The 21,252-nt window shown below is 40.4% G+C and overlaps 2 protein-coding genes across 2 annotated transcripts; both read left to right on the forward strand.

Annotated features, from left to right (window-relative positions):
* The first annotated feature begins 282 nt into the window (after positions 1-282).
* Positions 283-5,467, forward strand: snrpe (small nuclear ribonucleoprotein polypeptide E). Its single transcript, XM_071493421.1, has 5 exons — positions 283-466; positions 1,524-1,550; positions 1,653-1,715; positions 4,142-4,220; positions 5,240-5,467. Exons 1-5 carry the CDS (start codon positions 413-415, stop codon positions 5,293-5,295), a joined length of 279 nt encoding a protein of 92 aa, XP_071349522.1. The 5' UTR covers positions 283-412; the 3' UTR covers positions 5,296-5,467.
* Positions 5,468-6,081: 614 nt separating this feature from the next.
* Positions 6,082-20,709, forward strand: LOC139630215 (cell division control protein 42 homolog). The gene is made up of 6 exons (XM_071493419.1): positions 6,082-6,225; positions 11,961-12,101; positions 12,476-12,548; positions 12,911-13,020; positions 14,833-15,030; positions 18,870-20,709. Exons 2-6 carry the CDS (start codon positions 11,997-11,999, stop codon positions 18,957-18,959), a joined length of 576 nt encoding a protein of 191 aa, XP_071349520.1. The 5' UTR covers positions 6,082-6,225; positions 11,961-11,996; the 3' UTR covers positions 18,960-20,709.
* The last annotated feature ends 543 nt before the right edge of the window (positions 20,710-21,252 follow it).

A 21,252-nucleotide genomic window follows, 5' to 3' on the forward strand; every position in this document is an offset into this window, starting at 1 on the left:
TTATTCAGAGGAGATTCACATTGGCTTCGACTCCTCTCTCAGTCCATGGTGCTTGATTTGATGCTGGACTTCTCTGTAATAAACCTCTTTATATACAAGCAAGACGGTGTCAGCGGAGTTTCCTTCATCACCTTCACATCATCGCTATTAATAAACAACACTAGCTTGTCATATGAAATGTATGCGCCTGTACAATTACAGTTTGCGGGTTAACATGCAGCTGCAGTAAAGACCTCCCACCTGCAGCGGCGCTGCTTCATACCGTCAGACGCTTCCTCTCACTGGCGCTGTGCGCGGAAGGAAACCCGCCATTGAAGCAAAGTCTCAACGTGAGCGTTTCGTTGAAGCACACTCTGTTCAAAAGGTGCAATTTTTTTCTTCTTATACCTACCGCTGGTATTTTGTTGGAGGGATGGCGTACAGAGGACAAGGACAGAAGGTCCAGAAGGTTATGGTGCAGCCCATTGTATCCTTTGTATTGCAGTGAACGACGGGCGCGGTTGAATTGGTTGCTAGAAGAACTTAGCAGCTAAGCTTAGCAGCTAGCTTTTTCTCGTTAGCTAGCTGATCATTCATTTTCCACTGGTGAACAGGGGCACACTTTTAACAGAGCCGTGGAGTGCAGCTAAGACTTATTTCAAGCAGGAGATTACGTATTGATTTTAAATACTTTTGTCAACAGTTTTGGATGATTGTAATGCTTTCAAGTAGCCCCGCTGAGACCAGTTACATGAACACGCCGGACGCCGTAGAGGTGTCCTGGTGTTTTATATTGTGGCGTCCTTTACACGTAAAGGACCCGAAATTCTGTTTCTACGACTCCAGAATATAGCAATAAGTAGTTATAGCTCATGTGTTAGGTGTTTAGCTAACAACACAAAATGAGTAATCATTGAACAAGTAAACAATTCCTAGATTCTCAAATACGAATGAGAATATGGCGCTTTGCCTTGTTTTATTTTATTATAAATTCAACGTCTTTGGGTGACGGACTGTCTCCAAAGTTCAGGCCATTTGCAGATGACGTTTTTAACTATTTTCTGATACTTAACAGAACAAACAGCTTTATTAAGACAATAAATTGCAGATAAATGCATACTATAAAATTACTGCTGCTGGCACTTCTAATTACAAAAGATCTAAAACACATCTGAAAATATGTATATTTGGTTAGCTGTCCTGCAGCATGCTTCATTTGCCTGTCTGTGATTTCATAGAACGTAAGACAGCCTAAACATAAGTGAGTTAATTATACTACTGCCTGAATAATGAGTTTGAATTTAAGTGGAGGCGTTACCTGGGTGACCTAAGTAGATTTTTACATTTATCTGCTGTGCAGCTTATTGTGATCCAACAAGTTCAATTCCAACATGGAAAAGTCTGCGATGCTTTAATATCAGTAACCAGTGATGTGCAGTAATATGTCACGGTCAACACATGTGGCTTCTATCTGTGTGTTTGCTTGCTTGCTTGCTTGCTTGCTTGTGAGTGTGCTTGTGAATTTCCTTAACGCCATGCAACAGAACCTAATTTTCAGGTATCTGCAAAATGTAAGTATTCAATTCTATCTCATTCTGTAGTCTGTTCTCATTTTGTTTTATTTGTTGCTGGAATAAAATGAAATTCTCATGGCTTGATCTTCTCATTCGCAGCGCTCACGGATCCAGGTCTGGTTGTATGAACAGGTCAACATGCGGATAGAGGGCTGCATTATTGTAAGTAAATTTTTTTTCTGTTTAATTTTATTGAGCCAGAGTAAAAATTGATTGAATTATTTGATTTCTCACACTCATTTCATCAACATATGAGTAATGGAGAAAGTAGGATAATCAGTGAATAAGTGAAGGCAAATTCATGTCTTCTGTGTCCATGAAGTTTGCTTTGGCCCATGTGAAGTAACTGATGTCATCTGCCCATATCCACATGGACCCATGTGCAGCCCAAAACTTTGTGACTGTGTACACCTGTGTACACCAACTGTGCACGCTCAGGATAACAAAATAGATTCTTGTTTTGGAGAGAGGTTGTGCGAGGAGATCCATTAAGTGGTCGTACATTATATATTTACTCTTTTTGCCGCCGCCTTGTTTTCTTCTCGTACTTATTGGTTGTTGGTATTTTTTGTCAGACACATTTGTTGTACATTACTGCCACAAACTGGAATGGAGAATAGGTCAGCAAATGGACATGCATGATGCAGAACCTCAATTGTAGTATGAAGGGAACTGCATGTGCATCCCCACATCCTTAAAGTAGGCTGAATGGTCTGAAGGAGATCTGAGACCATGTCTACATGTAAATGGAAGATCTGACCATGCATATTTACATTTGGTAAATGAGAAGCAGTCTTTCATCTGTTCACACTGAGATGCTAAAGTACTGCTAATGAAGTAAAACCACTTGAGCTGTACCCCTAAAGGTGAATAAAAAATACTGCAAGGTGATTAAATGGCTCTTTTATGCTTGTGATCATAAAAAAACTATTTTTAGATGCACAAATATAAACAAAGACCAATGAGTTGCCCCAGTGTTGAAGCCAACTAAATCGCTTATTTAATGAAGTGTCAGTGTTCCTGTGGAGACCGAATGCACTCAAATGAATGTAGTATAATGTCAAACGCAATGGAAAAGATGAGCACAGGAAATGGGACCAGCTTTACGTTATGGGCACTGAAATCAACACAGCCCAGTGAATGTCATGTATTTCATTGTGTGGGTACGTACTCTGCATTTGGAAAGTATACAGACCCCTTTAGTTTACACATTTTTAAAATTTTTAAAAAGGAAAAACTGAAATGTCACATTGACATAAATATTCAGACATTTTCTGTGGCACTTGAAATGTAACTCAGGTTCCTTCTGTTTCTCTTGATCATCTTTGTTTCTACACCTTGATTGGAGTCCACTTGTGGTAAATCCAGCTGATTGGACATGATTTAGAAAGGCTCACACCTCTCTATATATGCTCTCACAGCTGACTGCATAACAGAGTAAAACCAAGACATGAGAAAAAAGGAAGTGCCAAGCTCAGAGACAGGATTGTGTCGATGCATAGATCTAGTGAAGGCTACAAAAAAGAGCAAGAGCCCAGTGGCCTCCATAATTTCTAAAGAAGAAGAAGTTTGGAACAACAAGGACTCTAGAGATGGCTGCCTAGCAAAACTGAGCAATGGGAGGAGGGGACCTTGGTAACAGAGGGCACTAAAGATCTGATGGTCACTCTGGCTGAGCTCCAGAGATCCTCTGTGGAGATGGAAGAAACTTCCAGAAGGACAACCATCACTGCAGCACTCCACTGATCTGGGCTTTACGGCAGAGCGGCCAGACGAGGCCTTTCCTCAGTGAAAGCCTGTTTTTCATGAGTGATGCTCGCATTGATGTCATTTTGACATCATACCAGCAATAGCCATAGCAGTCACACAGCAGACACGCAGACGGTGTGAACACACGTTTTTCCTCAGAACCTCAGACTGGGCAAAGTTCACCTTCCAACAGGACAATGACCCTAAGCATTGCCAAGACACAGGACTGACTTACGGACAGCTCGGTGAATGTACTTATGTGGCCCAGCCAGAGCCCTGACTGGGACCCAATCAAACATCTCAGAGACCTGAAAATGTCTGTCCACTGATGGTCTCCACCCAACCTGATGTGCAGAGAAGAATGGCAGAAAATCATAAAACCAGATGAACCCAAAAAAGGGGGGGGGGGTTAACAATTTATGATTGTTAATGTGAAAAAGGTGAAGGGGTCTGAATGAAGCAGTACTTGGTTGCTCTGATACCATGTTGTTGGCAGCTGTGCTATTAATGTTGCTTCAAGTCACCAATATGACTTACTATACTGATATATTTGATCATCTGCTGATGTTTATAAATGAAACTTGCCCAAAAACGGAGCATAGTAGGTGTCCTTATATAGCAGTTTTAGGGCATTAATTGTGCTGATAATCAAATTCACTAAGTCGCACCTTCTCATGAACAGGTGGCTTTAATCAGGCTGACACTGGGAATTCCCAAGTTTGTGCTGTAAGAGCAGGTCTCACAGAGAAATAGGGGATGGGGGGATGGGGGGGAGAAAATGTTCCTTTGCGTGGGCCATTGAACCTACTTTTGACTCACTGTTCCCTCTCTTGTCTCAGGGTTTTGATGAGTACATGAACCTGGTCCTAGACGATGCTGAGGAGGTCCACATGAAGACTAAAAACAGAAAGCCACTCGGTAAGAGTCCGACCTACTGTTTCATACCTGTTTTTGTGGCTTTGATTACTGACCTCAGTTCTGTTACTGCACAGCAGACACCATGGCCTGTCATAGCAGGAAAGGCACAGGTGTAATTAATAACATGAATGAGTGCATTCCATCTAGTTCAAGGGTCCTGGTAACGTGCATGCTGTTAACCACTGTTAACACTGTTTGGGCTTACTGAGACACTTAATGGAACAAGATGAGTTTCACCTTTTGTCTTTCCTTCTGTGACAAGTCAAAATGTCTTGTAAATGAGGTATTTACCATTCAGAATGTCTTGCAAAATAACCTCAATAGCAATTTGCATCGATATTTGTTTTACATCAGGCTTGGGTGGTAAGACTTGCCCAATAAAGGCCATGATGTTGTGACTGACAAATAAATAATATAAATGGTTAAGTTACACATTGAATATTTTTTCTTTTTCCACAAATGATTTGTGTGTCTTTTTAAAATGAACAAAGGCAAGGACACAAAGGACTGACACTTAAAGTGGGTCACTTTCAATACTGAGTTTTTTTCTGTGGTTATTCTCAAAGTTATCAAAACGAAAGTACTTTAAGTGACTGGATTTATTAAAACCACTGTAGATAAATTTAATATCAGGAAGTTCATACCAACACAGTTAATACCCTGCCTCCCAACATTTCTTTAAACAACCCAGGACATATTATATTAACTACCCTAGTGAATGTTTGGAGACTGCTATATTTCTTTAAGAAAGCCTTTTTTGTTTTTTTTGGCATGTACGCTACCTAATGAACACACCTGAGCTGTGAGGGGAACGGCTGGTGGAGAGACAAAACATGCTACTGATTCTTCCTATACTGTGACACTAGATTTCCTTTCATCTTTAGCCAACTTGGTGGATGCTTACTGCTTTGTCCGGGAGTGATCTGACACTCTGTATCTCTTTCCATCCATCATCTTCCTCTTCTGATCCACCTCCACTTGGTTTTCTCACTCTTTGTTCCTCTATCTCTGTCTCCCAGGGAGGATCATGTTGAAAGGAGACAACATTACCTTGCTGCAGAGTGTGTCCAACTAGGACAATGGAGATGCCTACGAATCATACCTTTCCTAGAAAGAAATATTTTCCCGTCTTGTTTTGTTTTTGCAAAAGGTGTTGAGTATGTTTGCGTTAATACGACATGAATATTGTAATTGTTTCTTTCTACCGCATGGATCCATTTTGAGAATAAAGTTTGTTTTTCTTACAACTGTTGTTCATACTTTAACTTATTCCAGTGTAAATGAGTGCTCTCCAGATCTCAGTTGATTCATGAGTATTTAGGTCATGGGACTACACTGCCATCTACTGGCAGACAGTGGTATTGCAGTGCACTTATGTAGGTCAGACTCCTATCTAAATACACTGTAACAGGACATGCATACATTTACTTGAAAGAGAATTAAAGAACATGTTTGCGTTTTGATTTTGGACCTTTTTGCTATAATGTTATATTTAGTACAATGCAGATAAAAAGTTGATCACTGCATGAAAGAAGGTTTAGTCAAATGCTACAATGTGTGGAGCAGGTTTCAGGTGCATGTTCAGATCGTAAATGCTCTGTATAGGAAACCTTGAGATGTATATTACATTTACAAAGCCTAACATCCATTTATACTGACTGGATGTACACAGGGACAAATTCCTTGAGTGAAATTTCTTTACAAAGTGGATGGAACATGCATGAAATATCGTATTTACAATGTTCAAATTATCCACTTGTCCATTCATTCACCACCTTTTTATATACAGTCTATGCTCACCACAAGGAAAAATAGTGTGTTTGCTACATAGAAGATGGGGGGGAAACGTGCAGAAATACTTTAGATATGGACATAATCACACAATCGATTGACGTAATTACGTAGTGCTTCAGTACGCAACGCAACGTGTCCCTGTTCTGTTGACTGGGAAGCCCCTAGCGCGGAGCTGCCAACGCCCGGCGTAAAGACACAAATAGAGGATACGGTAAGAGAAAATTTTTATTTTTATTTTACTTGGATGTAATTGTGGTTGCTTTTTAGTGTGAATGTTTTCAACATCATCTATGTTGTACATCTGTGGTACATTGGTTGTAATTGTCAGTTTAGATATGTCATTCAGCAACGGCATCCGCTAAGGTTAGCTCAGCTAGTTAGCTAGCAAGCCAATTGGGGAGGACAGCACTAAGTACCTGTAACGTTGGACTGTTCAGTAAATAAACCTCGTTGTGCCATGGAGCAACCATATGTCACGTCGAATTTGTTGGTGGGTTTAGTGAGAATTTATTCATCTTTTTGCCTTTAACCAAAGCCAGTAAACAGCAAAAGATGCAGGTAGTTGCTAGCTAGTGGTTAGCTGCTTAACGAGCTGAATAAAAAAGGCGTAACAAACGCTAGGTTAATATTTTATTTTAATCTCAGCAGCGTTACGGAAATATTTGTACGAGGTAACATTTGAATGATAAAGTGTAGGTTCACAATGCTGGCTTGTTACAAAGAGGGACAACTAGTAAGTTTGTCGAGAGTTTAAACAACCGGCAGGAAATTAGGCCAGGTTGAGGCCGGGGATGTGGCCGAAATTCAGCAGCTAAAGCTATCCAATTCAAGCTAACGTTAGCTTTTACTGGTAGCCATCTCTACGATGAGATGTTACAATTTTTTTGTTATGTATTTAATGATGACCAAACGCACAGACTAACAGGTAACAGTTTCTCACATCACTCATGGTCGTAAATTGTGAGTACGTTAATGTAGCATAGTCAAATTTTGGTAAATTCTCAATATATTTTGGATTGATGTCCCACGGGAAATGCTTAATGCTTGTGAGTTCTCTCTTGAGTTCTGCATGTGTCATGTTTTTAATGGACAGATGTTCAAGGATTTTCCTTGTCAAGCCTTGATACCATCCCTTAGTATTTATTTCAGATGAACTTGGAAGGCAGCTTTGACCAATCATTGAGAAAATGTTGTTAAATCCGATGTAATGCCAGTAGCAACACAGCAGACTGATGATGCAGTGATGTTTGATTCTGTGGTTGACAGAAGAATTTGCATTATTACAGAAATTCACACTGCTCACATTTGATGGAGTTATTATTATTGGAGTTTATTTTGTCTTTCAAAATTTTAACATACAGAGTTCATGTCAAATTAGGAGCTTTGTCATGGGGAAACTGCCCCATCTAACTGAATCTTAGCTGCTTTCACTACTAGTCTTTAAGATGGCCTGTTCTCAGAATGCTTGCTGGCCGACAAACACAAATACATGGATTAAGTCTGGCGGTATTATTGCAGCTGTAGCCACCCTCTGTTGTCCACAGCCATCGGCTTACTTAAGTGTGAATGTAGAGTTTGTAAAATCTTTTAGAGTTACTCCCATTAAAAGAAGATTTTCTCTTGAAAAATATGTACTCTGGTTCATACACTTTTAAATGGAAGTTATAGTAATCAACATGCAGGAAAACTAACCATGGTCAGACCTGGCATTAACATCCGTCTCGGGTGATCTGATCACAAGTGGACAGCTCTAAGTTCAGGTGTGAATGCACACAAGATGCATTAAGGATGAATTTCAGGTTGGATCACGCAGACCATATTTGGAGGTAGTCTGAACCAAATGTGGCCAAAATTTTTCAGCAGGGTGTACACAGATATGCGCAGGGCCTCAGTGATGAAACACCTGCTCAACTGATGTCCTCTGCCACAGTCTAATTAGTCCCACCACAGCTTAATAATGAATAGAAAATATTTTACTGTTTTGTATAGCTTAAACCTTATTTCATTGTAGAGCTGTGTGTGGTGAATGGATTTACTCAACCGCTTCATGGCCGTCTTCCCCTTCTCTCCCGCTCTCTTACAAACACATTGACAATGGACCCGTCTGTCATAGTCGGACTGGCTAAAAACAACAATACATACATATTTATTTGCATAATAAGTGGGAAAGTGAGATCCAGGGACGTGGTCACTAGAGGCACATGTGGAGATGGATTCTAATGCCAGGTGTGAACTAACATGCTTAGAGCTGTCCACTGATGTGATCAGCTTACCTGAGACACATTTAAAACCAGGTCTGAACAGGGCCTAACAGTTTTTCACTGCACAAAGTGGTAAAAGGTTTTTTCCAGTCAATGGCAGCCCGTGTCTAATAGTTGGTTTAGTTGTTGCACAAGGCACAGCTTTCACTGGTGTTGTGTCTAGAAGGTTGTAGCTCTCATGCATTCGCCTGTCTGAACTTTAGAGATCAAAATGACACGTAATTAAAAGCATGTGTACAACACATATACGTTGCTCCACATTTGGAATATTGGACTATTAAGCTGTCCAGGTAGCAGAGTCACCATAGTTAAGATTATGCAGTGAAGTATAGGGAAACAACACCTAACCGACCTGCAAACACAAAGTCAGTAGTACAGAGTTCAGGCTTTAGGTCTTATTTTTATGCAGTTCACCCTAAAAATCTAGCATTCTGGCAAGTCATGGTCGTGTTCTTCGCAGTCTTGGGAAACAAACTGAAATTCCCTTTGTAGAACCCCATTTATCAAATTGCCATCCAGCCAACACAGTTTTCAACCACCCTGCATGCCACCTGCTCTCAGGATGCTGTCCTTGTCATTGCTAAGCTTCACCTGTGAGAAAGAAATTTACTGTCAGGTTCATCTCCGTTCAGGCTCCACAACAAACCAATAGAAGTCACTTCTACAGCAGCAGGAATGTACAGTCCAGCTTGTTGGATGTTTCCAGTTAACGTACCATTTCTGTAACTTTTCAAAATCATTGATCCTACAATGATTTGCAAGTTGCATGGCTGGAGGAAAGGAGCTGTGGATCAAATATCTGTTTTTATTTTTACAACTATTTGTGTTTTCATGTGTGCAATTGAGTGCAACATTGTGAATGTCTTTCAGGAGAGACTGTCTGAATGTGGCCAGTTATCCCTGTTTTTAAATGATACTGACTTGACAAATACAGATATATCCATCTGCATGCTCTAATGCCCTAATGTTTTTACATATGTATTTTTCTCATTAGCTGCACAGTTTTGTCTTTAGCCTGGGTCAACTTTCTGAAGTCTTTAATATCCCCTCTGCACCAACATTAACGTAGTGCTGGTTCTGGGCTAGTGCCAGTTCTGAGTTTGGTCAATTTGCTGCTTCTTCTAGAAACTTCTAAGAGCCATGGGCTACAGAACTTCGACATTTGTCAGATAGGTCTTGTATACAGCTAGAAATGCTCGCGTTCAGTACAACAACAACAATGGCGGACTACATCTGTTCTTTACAAGTAGGCTATTCTGCTTTGATTTTGCGTCCAAAATGAAGCTCTGGTTTTTCTTCTTCTTTGGATTAGGCAGACTACATGCTACACTGGCTCTGTTTTTTTTTTTTAAATGTTGGTCACAAAGTTGTAGTTGCTCTTGTTGGCCACTATAATCTTGCCCCCAGCCTCTGACATAAGTGGTTCTTGGTTCTAGACCAGCCAAGTGTTGGCACCACTCTCGATCCAGTCTTGGACAAGAGCCGGTTCTTTGGCTGTCAAAACACAGAGAACTGGTTTAAGATTAAGCACTGGCTCTGAACCCGCTCTGGAACTGCTTTGGAGGTAAAGGCGTAAAAGCTGTTTAGTCTGTGCCTCAGCCTGGGCTGCTTCCATGAGTGTAATGTATTGGCTGGTCATTCGCAGAATCACACCTACTTTTTAATCACTTTTTTCTAACTTCTTGGGCAGGAAAACTCTTCTTGTAGTTAATATAAAAAAGTTTGTTTTGTGGTTAGCAGCACCAAACATTCAACAAAATATTATATAGAGGCCCATCTAATGTCATAGCAGCCTACTTTGCAAAGGAAGTAATATGTTAAAGAAATCAGTGCATTCCTTGTGTTTCTGCAAGACATTCATCTGTGTTATGTTCCTTTGTTAAACCATGTTCATGCTGTAACATTTGGTGCCTGCATTTTTGTCCCTCCTGACTCTCTCAATGACACCCCCACCCCCACACAGTGCTGCAGAGCTCTGCAGTGGCTTAGCGCTGACATACTGTAACTTGTGGGAGGAGAAACAGGGGAATACTGTGGTCCACATACAACATATAGTGTGTTGTCTCAAAATGCACACTGCATCAAGATGCACTATTATTACAGACAGGTTCAACGTGAACCTCTATGATCTTTATAGGCCTTTTGCATCAGTGATATTTTGACACAGTAGACACCATAGGTGTAAATAATAAATGTAATGATTGCTGAATTTATGGCTGCAACCAGCAATTATTAATTAATCTCGTTTTCATCATGAATTGTTTGATCTGTAAAATATATTAAAATAAAATATTTTAAAATCAAGATTTCCACACAACCCAAGGTGGCATGCTTGGGTTGAGTCTACAGCCCCAAATTACTGTGATACATGATAAGGAAAAGCAGCAGATCCTCTCATCTGCTAAGTAAAACCTATATAATGTTTTGCATCTTTTCAAGAAAAATTACAGAAATTGGTGATTAAAATAGATGTTGATTTTTATTTATTAGTAGACTATACCTTTCAGCTCTAGCTGAATTCCATGTAGAAGCTTCAGTATCAGGGTTGTGGCATTGTGCCTACTGCCACTGTCACACTGTCATGGCTTACCAGGACACTTAAACAGAACAGAGCCATCATTAATGTTAATACTAACACCTGTGTTTTTGCTACTATGAAGAGTCAAAATGTCTGCTGGGAGGCACCGTTGTAGTTGTTGTAGGCACTTTTATCCTTATTCTGGCAGCCAGATTTTCTGCTGCTGTGCAAACTTTGTTCAGTTTTGTGAGCTCTTAAAACATTTGCTCCCTCCCAAAGCATTGAACTTTATTGTCGCAGGACAGTCCTTAACATGTTAACATGTTGGGATGCTGTTGTTACTGAATCAGACACAACTGTTGATTTGATTTCCAGTCAGTATCTTAGGAATTTTGTGGAAAGGAGACAACCCCAGTCTGTTGTTTTTTTCCTTTGCTTGTTTCCTCCACCCAAATGCTGTGCACACATCCACGAAGTGTGCAGTGCTTTTGAGTGAAGTACATTGATACTTTGTCATCTATTGCCTAAATGAGTCTCCAGCTGTGGATCTGTATTATCCCTTAATACCTTAAATTAGAAAATCTCATCTGGACATCTGGACATGTCCTTTGACTCAATGGTTTATTGGGGAGGTCCAGTTATTATTTGCTGACTCGATGGGGTTATCGCCCCATAAATGTTCCAGTGTCAACTAGATAATGAGATTTTTACACAGGCCGTGGGTCAGAGTAATTCAATTTTACAGTTATGTTAAAGTGCTTTTACCAACAGTTTGTCATTGACAAGTAATGAAAGAGCCATCTGGTGTTGAGCTTCTCAAAGCCTCCCCCAGTAGATTGGTCACTAACTACCCCATGCTTTTTCCTCCTTCTGTGCGTCCTGCTCAAAGAAAATGTCCAGACAAAACAATACAGTAAAAATTGACCTGAGGGAGACGCAACTCAGCCAGCGAAATACTTATTTGTTACATATTTGATTTAGTTACATTTGTGGAGTTTTGGTTTCATGTTTACATTAAAAAAAACCTCAAATGTGCACTATGATTCTGTCTTGTTTCAGTGTGTTCTCTGTAGCCAGTAGTTTTAACCTTTGCTTACAGCAAGTGTCTCTGTGACTTTACAGTGCCATTAACCAATGAAGTTTCCTCTCTTTGTTTTTTGGTTCCAGATCTTGAATGAGTAGTGAAGACTGTAAAACACAGCTATGCAGACCATCAAGTGTGTTGTAGTTGGGGATGGTGCCGTGGGTAAAACCTGCCTGCTCATCTCTTACACCACAAACAAGTTTCCCTCTGAATATGTACCTACGGTAAGTGTGTGAACAGCTGTTGTTGATGTTATGACTGCAACTTATGTAAATGTAAAAATCATCCATCTTTTAGTCACTACTCGCTCTCACAGATGACAGATGATATTCCACCTTTGTAGGTACATTTGTAATTTGGATGAAGTTAGAATTAGTCGATTTCTTGGTGTTTCTATCATTCTACTCCCTGTGTCCCAGCTTTCTGCACAATTTACTGGGGATGCCACGGTGTGGAAAACACTTGTAGTATATTCATGTAGGGCCCAACTAAGTATTGATAACTAGTATTTTACAAAAAAAAAAGTCAAATTCTGGTAATAAAATGTATATCACTAATTTCTAATAACTAACCATGTGTTTTGGTCTGTGTGTTGTAGGTGTTTGATAACTATGCTGTAACTGTAATGATTGGAGGCGAGCCCTACACTCTGGGCTTGTTTGATACAGCAGGTATGTCTTTCCTTTTCCCAGCTTACAAGTGTTTACATCTGTTAATCCAGGGAATCCAGTGTATGTAACTACTGCCCATTAAGCCCTTGTCATTATATACTAAATGTTTTGTACTATGAAGTAAAATGGAAATTATGTGAAAAATTATGAGTTGTGGTCCTTTACATTCTACCCACAGACTAACCTTTGTGCATGTGGAGTATGTTAATGGCAGTTTTATTTTAGATTGAAGTCTTCCGTTTGCTTTTGGTGCTCTCCCTCTTTCTGGTGACAGAGATATCCCACTTCGTCCAATGTGTGAGGGCTAGTAACTTGATGGCCAGACTGTGCAATTGAAACATGTTTACATGTGGTTTCTCCAGGTCAGGAAGACTACGACAGGTTACGACCTCTGAGTTATCCTCAGACAGATGTCTTCCTGGTCTGTTTCTCCGTTGTGTCCCCCTCCTCCTTTGAAAACGTTAAAGAAAAGGCAAGTGTCGTTCCTCTTTTTTTTTTCTTGTCCCTTGTCTTTTTTCCTACACTGTGAATAATGAATGCTTTGTTGTTATTTTGTTTTTGTGAATATCCATTATTATCACTAATTATTAAACCCTCCCTTAACAATATTTCAACATATTAATCACAGTTTGACATTGTGATGTGAATTTGATTTGTCATTGTCAGCTTTTATTAGTGCTTGTCGGAGTTGGTCCATGGCCAATCAGTATTTGTATATCTAATTATATTTTTAATTAAATGTAACATCACAGATGTTTTCATCAAACTTAAGGGTGACTTTGTAAACTTTCAAAAGAATATGCAGTACAAAGAGAGTTTTGTAGAAAGAATTATAATACTTTGTCATGCCATACTTCCCAGAAATGTTGGATCAGTAGATCCCATGTGTCTCTGCCACAGCTGTTTACATGATAGCATGAGCAAACGAACGACCAATACTGGCTGACAACTAAAGTCTCAAACCACGTCTGAGTTAGCTGCAAGTAGCTCTGTTGTACTTGTTTTTGATTGCCAATGATTTTTCTATTAGAGAGTATCATTATTGCTCCTGTAAACAAGTCCAAATTCCAATATAAATGGGTTCCAATATAAATGGGTTCCCTCTACTGTACTACAAAATCTGTCACTAAGTAAGGTGAATCAATAATTTTGTTAGCATTCAACAGTTACAGCTGTTCCAGCATTCAGACATCACTTTTTACATTCTTGTGTGATAGATGTAATTTTAAATGGAAAAGAATTTCCCTGTTTGCCCATAAGTCTGCACCCTGTAACCCAAAACGACAAAGGGAAAATAGGTTTTTAGACATTATAGCAAATTTATTAAAAATCAAAAACTGAATATATAATAAAGGACATAATTCACACTGCACATCAAGGACAAAAACCAAGCTGTGAAGTCCAAAGAACTCTGTGTAGACCTCCATGATAAAATTGTCACGAGGCATAGACATAGGCAAGGGAATGAAACCATTTCCAAAATTTTAAGTGTTCCCAGTTTAGAACCACTGGGACCCCAGTGTTGGTCCAGCCAAACTGAGTAACTGGGCAGGAAGGGCCTCGGCCAGGGAGGTGACCAAGAACCCCATGGGTGCTCTACCAGAGCTTCACAAGGCTTGTGAGAACCCGCTGAATGGATGACCATCTCAGCAGCTCTCCAATAATCAGGCCTGTATCTTAGAGTAGCTAGACAGAAGCCACTTCGGGTAAAAGGCATATGACAGCCTGCTTGGAGTTTGTTAAGTGGCATTTAAAGAACTTGACATTGAAGATTCTCTGGTCTGTTGAGATATAATTTGAACCGTTTGGCCAGAACTCCAAACACTTTGTTTGGTGAACGCCAGGCACAGGCACCTGGATAACACCATCCCCAACACCTTCATCAGGCTGTGAAGGTGTTTTCAGGAGCAGGGACAGGGAGACTGTTTACAATTTGAAGGAAAGATGAATGCAGTCAAATAAAGGGAAATCCCAGTTTAGATTGATGGACAAAAATGGCAAAAAGTGAAGGGGTCTGAACACTTCCTGCAGCCACTGTATGGCTCTGGATGTGATCAGAACATTGAGATATGTTCAGTGCTAACAAATAATCATTTCTACTTTTTCTGTCCATCACAGTACTAGATGCACATTCAGCATGAAATATGGACATAAACCTGGCAGAGGACACCTTTGTAGAAAAGGGGCAGAACTTTGGGTGTCTGTCCTAATCATTCCTGTTAAATGTTAAATGCATGTGACAGGGTGTGTTGATTGTTGCAAAAACCTGGTTTTGTGTATCCAGTGGGTTCCAGAGATCACCCATCACTGTCCAAAGACCCCCTTCCTCCTAGTTGGGACGCAGATTGACTTGCGGGATGACCCCTCAACTATAGAGAAGCTGGCCAAGAACAAGCAGAAGCCTATCACTCCGGAGACAGCTGAGAAGCTGGCGAGAGACCTCAAGGCTGTGAAATATGTGGAGTGCTCAGCCCTCACACAGGTAATGCACAGCATATATACACAATTTAAAGTCTCAATCACACAAACATACATACACACTGTTCACACCATAATGGCAAGAACAAAGAAGGTGGAGGAAAGAGGAACATGTCCATACGTCCCCCTGGCCTGAGCACGCTGTGGTTGAGTTTTGTTCTGCATGCTGCTTTGGTTTGAGTGGCCTCATGAACTCAGTGGTCTTGCTAATTATAAATCATCAGATGTTTTCTTATGGCTTAAAACCCTGCTGTAGGTCATAGTGTATCCTGGTTACAGCAAGATGTCTGCGTTTAGTTGTATTAGTGCTGGTGAAGAGAGCCTACACTGCTCTTCAAACAGCAAAAACTTCATGACTGCAATTTTCCTTTGGGTGGTAAAAATGTCTTGTGACGTGAAAATTCTGCTATTGGTGAAGTTAACTTCAGGTGATAACTTTGATTTCTTTGGGAAAGGAGCCATGTTCGTACAGGCAAACCTACTTCTGTCCTCTTCAGCAGCATGCCTGAGTTAATTTCCATTTCACTATTTCACTTTCATATTTTTAATTTGATATTTATTTTAATTTAATTTAATAGCATAGAATTGTCATGGTCAGTGTGAGATTACACCCAGTAAATGATATGCTCTTACTGGGACAGTTTAAATGGGACAAACAGAAAACAGAACAAATGACTTTAATCCAGGTTTTTTGTTCTCAGTATTGGATTTATTATTGTAGGACTCAGGACTTGTGTTGGATTGTCTGAGTAGTAAATCAGTCAGTGATGTTATGAGTTGATCTGCTTCAGTACTTGTGTTGGCATTGATGAAATGATGTTAGAAACTCATAGAACATGACTCAGAGGAGAACATATGAGTGAGTCCTCACTCAGACAAAGAACAATAGTGTTGATGGAGCTGAGGTGTAGCCCTCAGGTCCCCGCTCTGCTCCTTCCTTCCTCCCTCCTCCCCCTCTCTTCTTGGCATTACTGTTGCATAGCTGCTGATGTCATTTCCTGTTTCCTGTCAGGGATCTCAGCACTTTTAGCCCACTGTCGAATGCCTGCTCTCTCTCTTTGCAGTAGAGTTCATCTCAACACTGTTGTACTTCACTCCTCATCTTTGTACCATGCATCATCTTCACACAGTTGTCCTGTAACTCTTAGAAATTTTCTTCTGTCTTTCACACACTTTTCTCCTTGTCCTGTCATGTTCCTCTTATCCTCCTCTCCCATCTACATCTTTCTGTGTTCGCTGTGCTAACTGTGCTGTTGTTCTCTTCCTTCTCCTGTTGTTATAGCGAGGGCTGAAGAATGTATTTGACGAAGCTATCCTAGCTGCCCTAGAGCCACCTGAGACGCAAAGAAAGAGGAAATGCTGTATATTTTAAACTCTCTGTGCCACTCATCTCACCTCTTCCTCCTCAGATTGCCATTATTCTCTGCATTTTTCATTCCTCTACCCCAGCTCTTTCCTTTCCTTTCCTCTCCTCCCCCCTCTCTATCTCTTAACATGTGCTGCTTTTTAAATCTAGACCACTCTCAATCTCAGCCATCTAACCAACCAGGCCATCACTCTGATACCGGTCTAACTCTATAGTGAGAGTGCACTTCAACTAATCTCAGTGTTCTGGCCTGATTAACTCAAGGCCTTACTGCACTTCAATGACTTGTTGCCTTTTCTAACCTGTAACAGCTGACATTTGTTTTGTTTGGTGTGGTGATGTACTTCATATCTTATTTCTGGAGTGGTTTGTGTCCACTCAGTTTTACATCATAGGGTTTGTACGTCACCACTATAACATTTTTAGTTTTCCTACTTTGGCCCAGTGCTCATTAATGAGGCCAACAGTAGAGCAGGATCTTCCAGAGGATGTAGGATGTAATTTGGGATGTAGCCATTGTTTCAGTTAGTTTTTCCCCTCTGTCCTGTAGTAGTGGTTTATGTGGAGGGGGTGTTGGGGTGGTGGTGGTCTGGACTACAGCGAGGGCGGTGGCTTTACATGGCTCCACACTGAGTTGATCTCAGCACTAAAACAGAGCTTCCATTTCAAATGCTCATGTATTTTTTGTACTAATGTTGATGTCTGATTAAACAGAACTTAGAGTCTGACATATACAGCGCATTCAAAGGTGTTCAGACCCTTCCCCTTTCTCAACATGTTGTAGCCTTCACGCTAAAATCGTTTCAATTGCATTCAATCTACACTCAATATCCCACAATAACAAAGTCAAAACAGTGGATTTTTTTTTTCAAATGTATTAAAAAGGACAAACTGAAATCTCACTATTCTGTGACACTTGAAATTTAGCTCAGAGAGATTGTCTCTCAGATGTTTCTGCACCTTGATTGGAGGCCATCTGTAGAAAATGCAGCTGATTGGACATGATGTAGAAAGGCACACATCTTGTCTACATAAGGTCTCACAGCTGACAATACATATCAAAGCAAAAACCAAGACATGAGGAAGAAGGAGCTGTTTGTAGAGTTCAGAGACAGTATTGTGTCGAGGCACAGATCTGGGGAAGAAAAAAATAATTCTGCTGCATTGAAGGTTCCCAGGAGCACAGTGGTCTCTGTGATCCTGTGTGGAGATGAGAGAAACTTCCAGAAGGACAACCATCACTGCAGCACTTTTACTGTCCTTAATGAAAACCTGGTCCAGAGCAATCAGTCCAAAAAAAAAAACAACATTGAAATGATTTGAGCACGAGGCTGCAACATAACAAAAAGCGAAAAAAGGGGTCTGAGAGAAGGGGTCTGAACACTCTGTGAATGAAAGACTTCTAAATACTAATGTCATATATAGGGAATGTTTGGCCATTTTGTCTACATAACCATGAGATAAAGGTTTTCCTGATTAGTAGAATCATGATACAGTCTTATTGATTCAGTTTATTGCTAAACAACACCTGATGTTTCTTTATGTCGTAGTATTCAGAAAAATGCTTTCTTTGTTTCGGCTCAACCTTCTCTATATATGACACTAAGGTGCCATTAACTGTGGTGCTTATCCTTCTATCTTGGAAGTCCAGATAATAAAACAGCTATAATTGTGTGAAATGACCTGTTAAATGAATTAATAAAGGACAAATGAACTTGCTCTCCTCTCTCTGGCTCCCTTCTTTTTCCAGTGCTTTGTCAGAGAAGAATTTAGCGGGGTTAGTTGACTGAGTTAAGCAACGCTGAGGGGCTTACTGGTTTACTGCATAGAGCAGCTCTGTATCAGAGCAGCTCTGGTTACTTCACATGACCGACCTCATGGCGTAAGCAGCTCCGCTCAGAGGCAAACAACGTTCACCTCTCGAGCTGAGCCTAGTGATTACTGTTATTTTAAAATGTGTCCTTTCTGTGTTGAATCTGGATGCCCACTTGCAGCGAGTTAGTCAGCAGTTAAAATCTGAAGTCAAGAAAAAAAAAAAAAGCATACAATGTGTGGGATAAAACTGGTCTTCCCTTTTTTGTTTTGTGCTGTAGCATCAGGGGTTGTGCTGTGTTTTTCCTCCACTTTCTTGTTTGTCTTGCCTTTGATTTCACCTGCACTTAAACACGCATGTGATTTATTTGTTGACACTTTATCCCCAACCTGTCTCACACAACTAACTGAAACAATCACATTTAAAGGAAAACAAAATATTCTCTTGAGTTGTTTGTTGCAGATCTGTTTTAATCTGGAAATAATTATATATTTGTTGAATGATTTTGTCCCTGACAGCCCTCACATGCTGCTTCTGTTTCCACAGTTTTTGTTTTAGTTCTGTTGAAGCTGATATTGTCCTTCCCTGCGACCTTTTTTATTTGACCTGTGTGTTTGTGATGCCCCCTCATTGAGCCCGTGTGTTTGTGTGTTTGTGTTCACAGAAAGGCCTAAAGAATGTGTTTGATGAGGCGATATTGGCTGCATTGGAGCCCCCAGAGCCCAAGAAGAAACGCAAATGTGTGCTGCTATGAGAGGCTCCTCCCTTTTTCAAAGCACACATACATACTTAACACATCAACACATTTAAATACATACACACACACACACACACACACACACATACACATGCCCCCCCTGCCCTCACACCCCTTTCCCTTGCTCTGCTAAGGCTGGTTGACAGCATTGTCTTCCACAGTGAAGACTAGAAGGAAAACAGCCGACCAAGTTTCAGATAATTCTCTGCAATAATAAGAAGCTTCACCCCCAAGTCTGAGTTTGGGACAGAAGATGAACCTAAACTGGCCAACAGGGCGCTGTGGGCTCCGGGCAGACGTTGATCCAGATACCAAGCTTACACACAAGTAGAATTCATTCTGTCGAGCTTTTGATAGATTGATTTCAATTCAGTCAGTGCTGTGGTCTAATCATCCTCTAGAAGCCCAGCCATTTAGTTGTCCTCAGCCACTGTAAAGGTTTCATGGATATAAGCCCTGCCCCAGCCCCTCCCAGCCACCTGATTGGTGGCTGCTCATGCTGCTGGCCCCGCCCCCCCTTGATGAGCACACTCATCGTCCGATCCCTATGTTCTTTGTCAGCACTACCAGAGGAAATGCTAACAGAGTAGTTTTGTTTGCCAACAACCCCTTTTCTCCTCAAACATATGACAAGTCTGAGATATTTATTCCATGTTCCAGATAGATGCACTCTCAACCACTAAGGAAACTGTAGGTCTGACAGGACTCAGTCATTCAGGGCAATAAGGCTAAAAGTCCACGCAGCTCTCTTTGAAGAAATTGAACTGGTAAATATTGCCATCTACTATCCAGTCCTCTTAGTGCAGACTTTGACAGTGCAGAGTCGCAGTCCTTTTGGAGTGTGGTAATCACTTGAAGAGCTAAAGGCATCCAGTAGTAATGGGTCTGCTAGTCGACCACAGGAATTGGCCTTTTAGATGCAGGGAACTTAAACAGTGTTAGCAGAACAAGTGGTGTATTCTTCATGCGTTGCCAGGGACCAAGGGAGAGTAAAGCAGGATACTGTTCTGACATTGTCACCACCTCACACTTGGGACGGGTACAGCAGAGACATCCACGGAAAACTAAAGTTTTGTGGCTGGAGTTCCGTATTTAAACAACTGATCAGTGAACATGACTTTCCACCAGATTTCTGTGCCAGGTCAGAATTTGGTGCCTTCCTGAAGTGAGTTGTATCCAGGCTGTATGTCTGAGGTATGAGGGGCTGTCCGGTCTGTACCCGTTCAAACCGTGCGGTGCTGCATGTAGCTGAACCTTGGTCTCTGTTCTAAATGATAGGTTTAACAGATGTAATTATAATGTAAGCTGGCACACAATGTTGATGTAGGCTCCAGGTGTTTTTACCAAAATCTTTTTTTTTTTCTTCATTATTTCTGTTTGTGCTGTTTTTTTTATTTTATATATATAAATATATAAAAAAGGTTACTTTCACTCCTTTTACATTTAGGGGTCGGAACTCATCTGAACTCTTACCTGCCAGTTTATACCAAGAAAACCTCTGATTGGTTTAGTTGAATAAAAACCTCCAGTGGCAGAGAGACTGTTTGGTAAAGATTATTTGTGATTGGTTGGTTCTTGTTTTTCTTTACTGGTGGCTTAGAGTTGGGTTGACGTCCAGCCCAAGTCAGTATAATTATTATAACCTGTTGTTGTTTTGGTGCAGAACCAAATGCTTTGTTTAAAGTCTTTGTTCTTTGTATATGCATTCTTTTCAAAAATATTAAACTTATACCTTAATTGCCTTTAACACTTTTCCCTTGCCATTCTTTTTATTTTTATTGTGACTGATGAACTGTTGAATAACCCACTCATCTCCAAACAATTGTTTTCATGACTGGAAAGTTCTGTCTGTGTGTTGGCTTTCTTGTGATATGTCAGTGTTGTCTAAGAACAAGTCATTTTTTTCCTCTAACAGAGAAGGTTATTCTCTCTCAGAGCGTGTAACAAAATCAAATGTAAAATGTTTATATAAATGGATCTATAATTCAAAGCAGCTAACATGCCATGTGTACATATATATTCTTTCTATTAGTAATGTAAGTGGCATGAATCCCATTACATGTCCAAATGATGGGGCATCACAGCTGGATGTTGTCATGTCATGTGCAGCCTGTAGGAGGTGCTGCTCACCTAACCATCACAGCTGTTGGTCCACCTCTGGGTCACAATGAAGCAGATACATGAAAATATAATGAAACTGATGGTATAACAACATAAATATCACACAAAGATGCATAACGTGAAAAATCATGTAAGTGCTGCTCCTGGTTTTAATTCAATACTTATTTTG

Source organism: Trachinotus anak, unplaced genomic scaffold (assembly GCF_046630095.1).
Source record: "Trachinotus anak isolate AG129_WGS33_773 ecotype Australia unplaced genomic scaffold, CSIRO_AGI_Tana_v1 ptg000013l, whole genome shotgun sequence".
Taxonomy (NCBI): Eukaryota; Metazoa; Chordata; class Actinopteri; order Carangiformes; family Carangidae; genus Trachinotus; species Trachinotus anak.

Bases quoted from the DNA above. Each gene is read 5' to 3' on its own strand.
- snrpe (XM_071493421.1), top strand. From the start codon at position 413: ATGGCGTACAGAGGACAAGGACAGAAGGTCCAGAAGGTTATGGTGCAG. The intron at 467-1,523 runs GTATCCTTTGTA...GCCATGCAACAG, and splicing joins AGGTTATGGTGCAGCCCATT to AACCTAATTTTCAGGTATCT. The intron at 1,716-4,141 runs GTAAGTAAATTT...CTCTTGTCTCAG, and splicing joins GGATAGAGGGCTGCATTATT to GGTTTTGATGAGTACATGAA.
- LOC139630215 (XM_071493419.1), top strand. From the start codon at position 11,997: ATGCAGACCATCAAGTGTGTTGTAGTTGGGGATGGTGCCGTGGGTAAA. The intron at 12,102-12,475 runs GTAAGTGTGTGA...TGTGTGTTGTAG, and splicing joins CCTCTGAATATGTACCTACG to GTGTTTGATAACTATGCTGT. The intron at 12,549-12,910 runs GTATGTCTTTCC...TGGTTTCTCCAG, and splicing joins GGGCTTGTTTGATACAGCAG to GTCAGGAAGACTACGACAGG.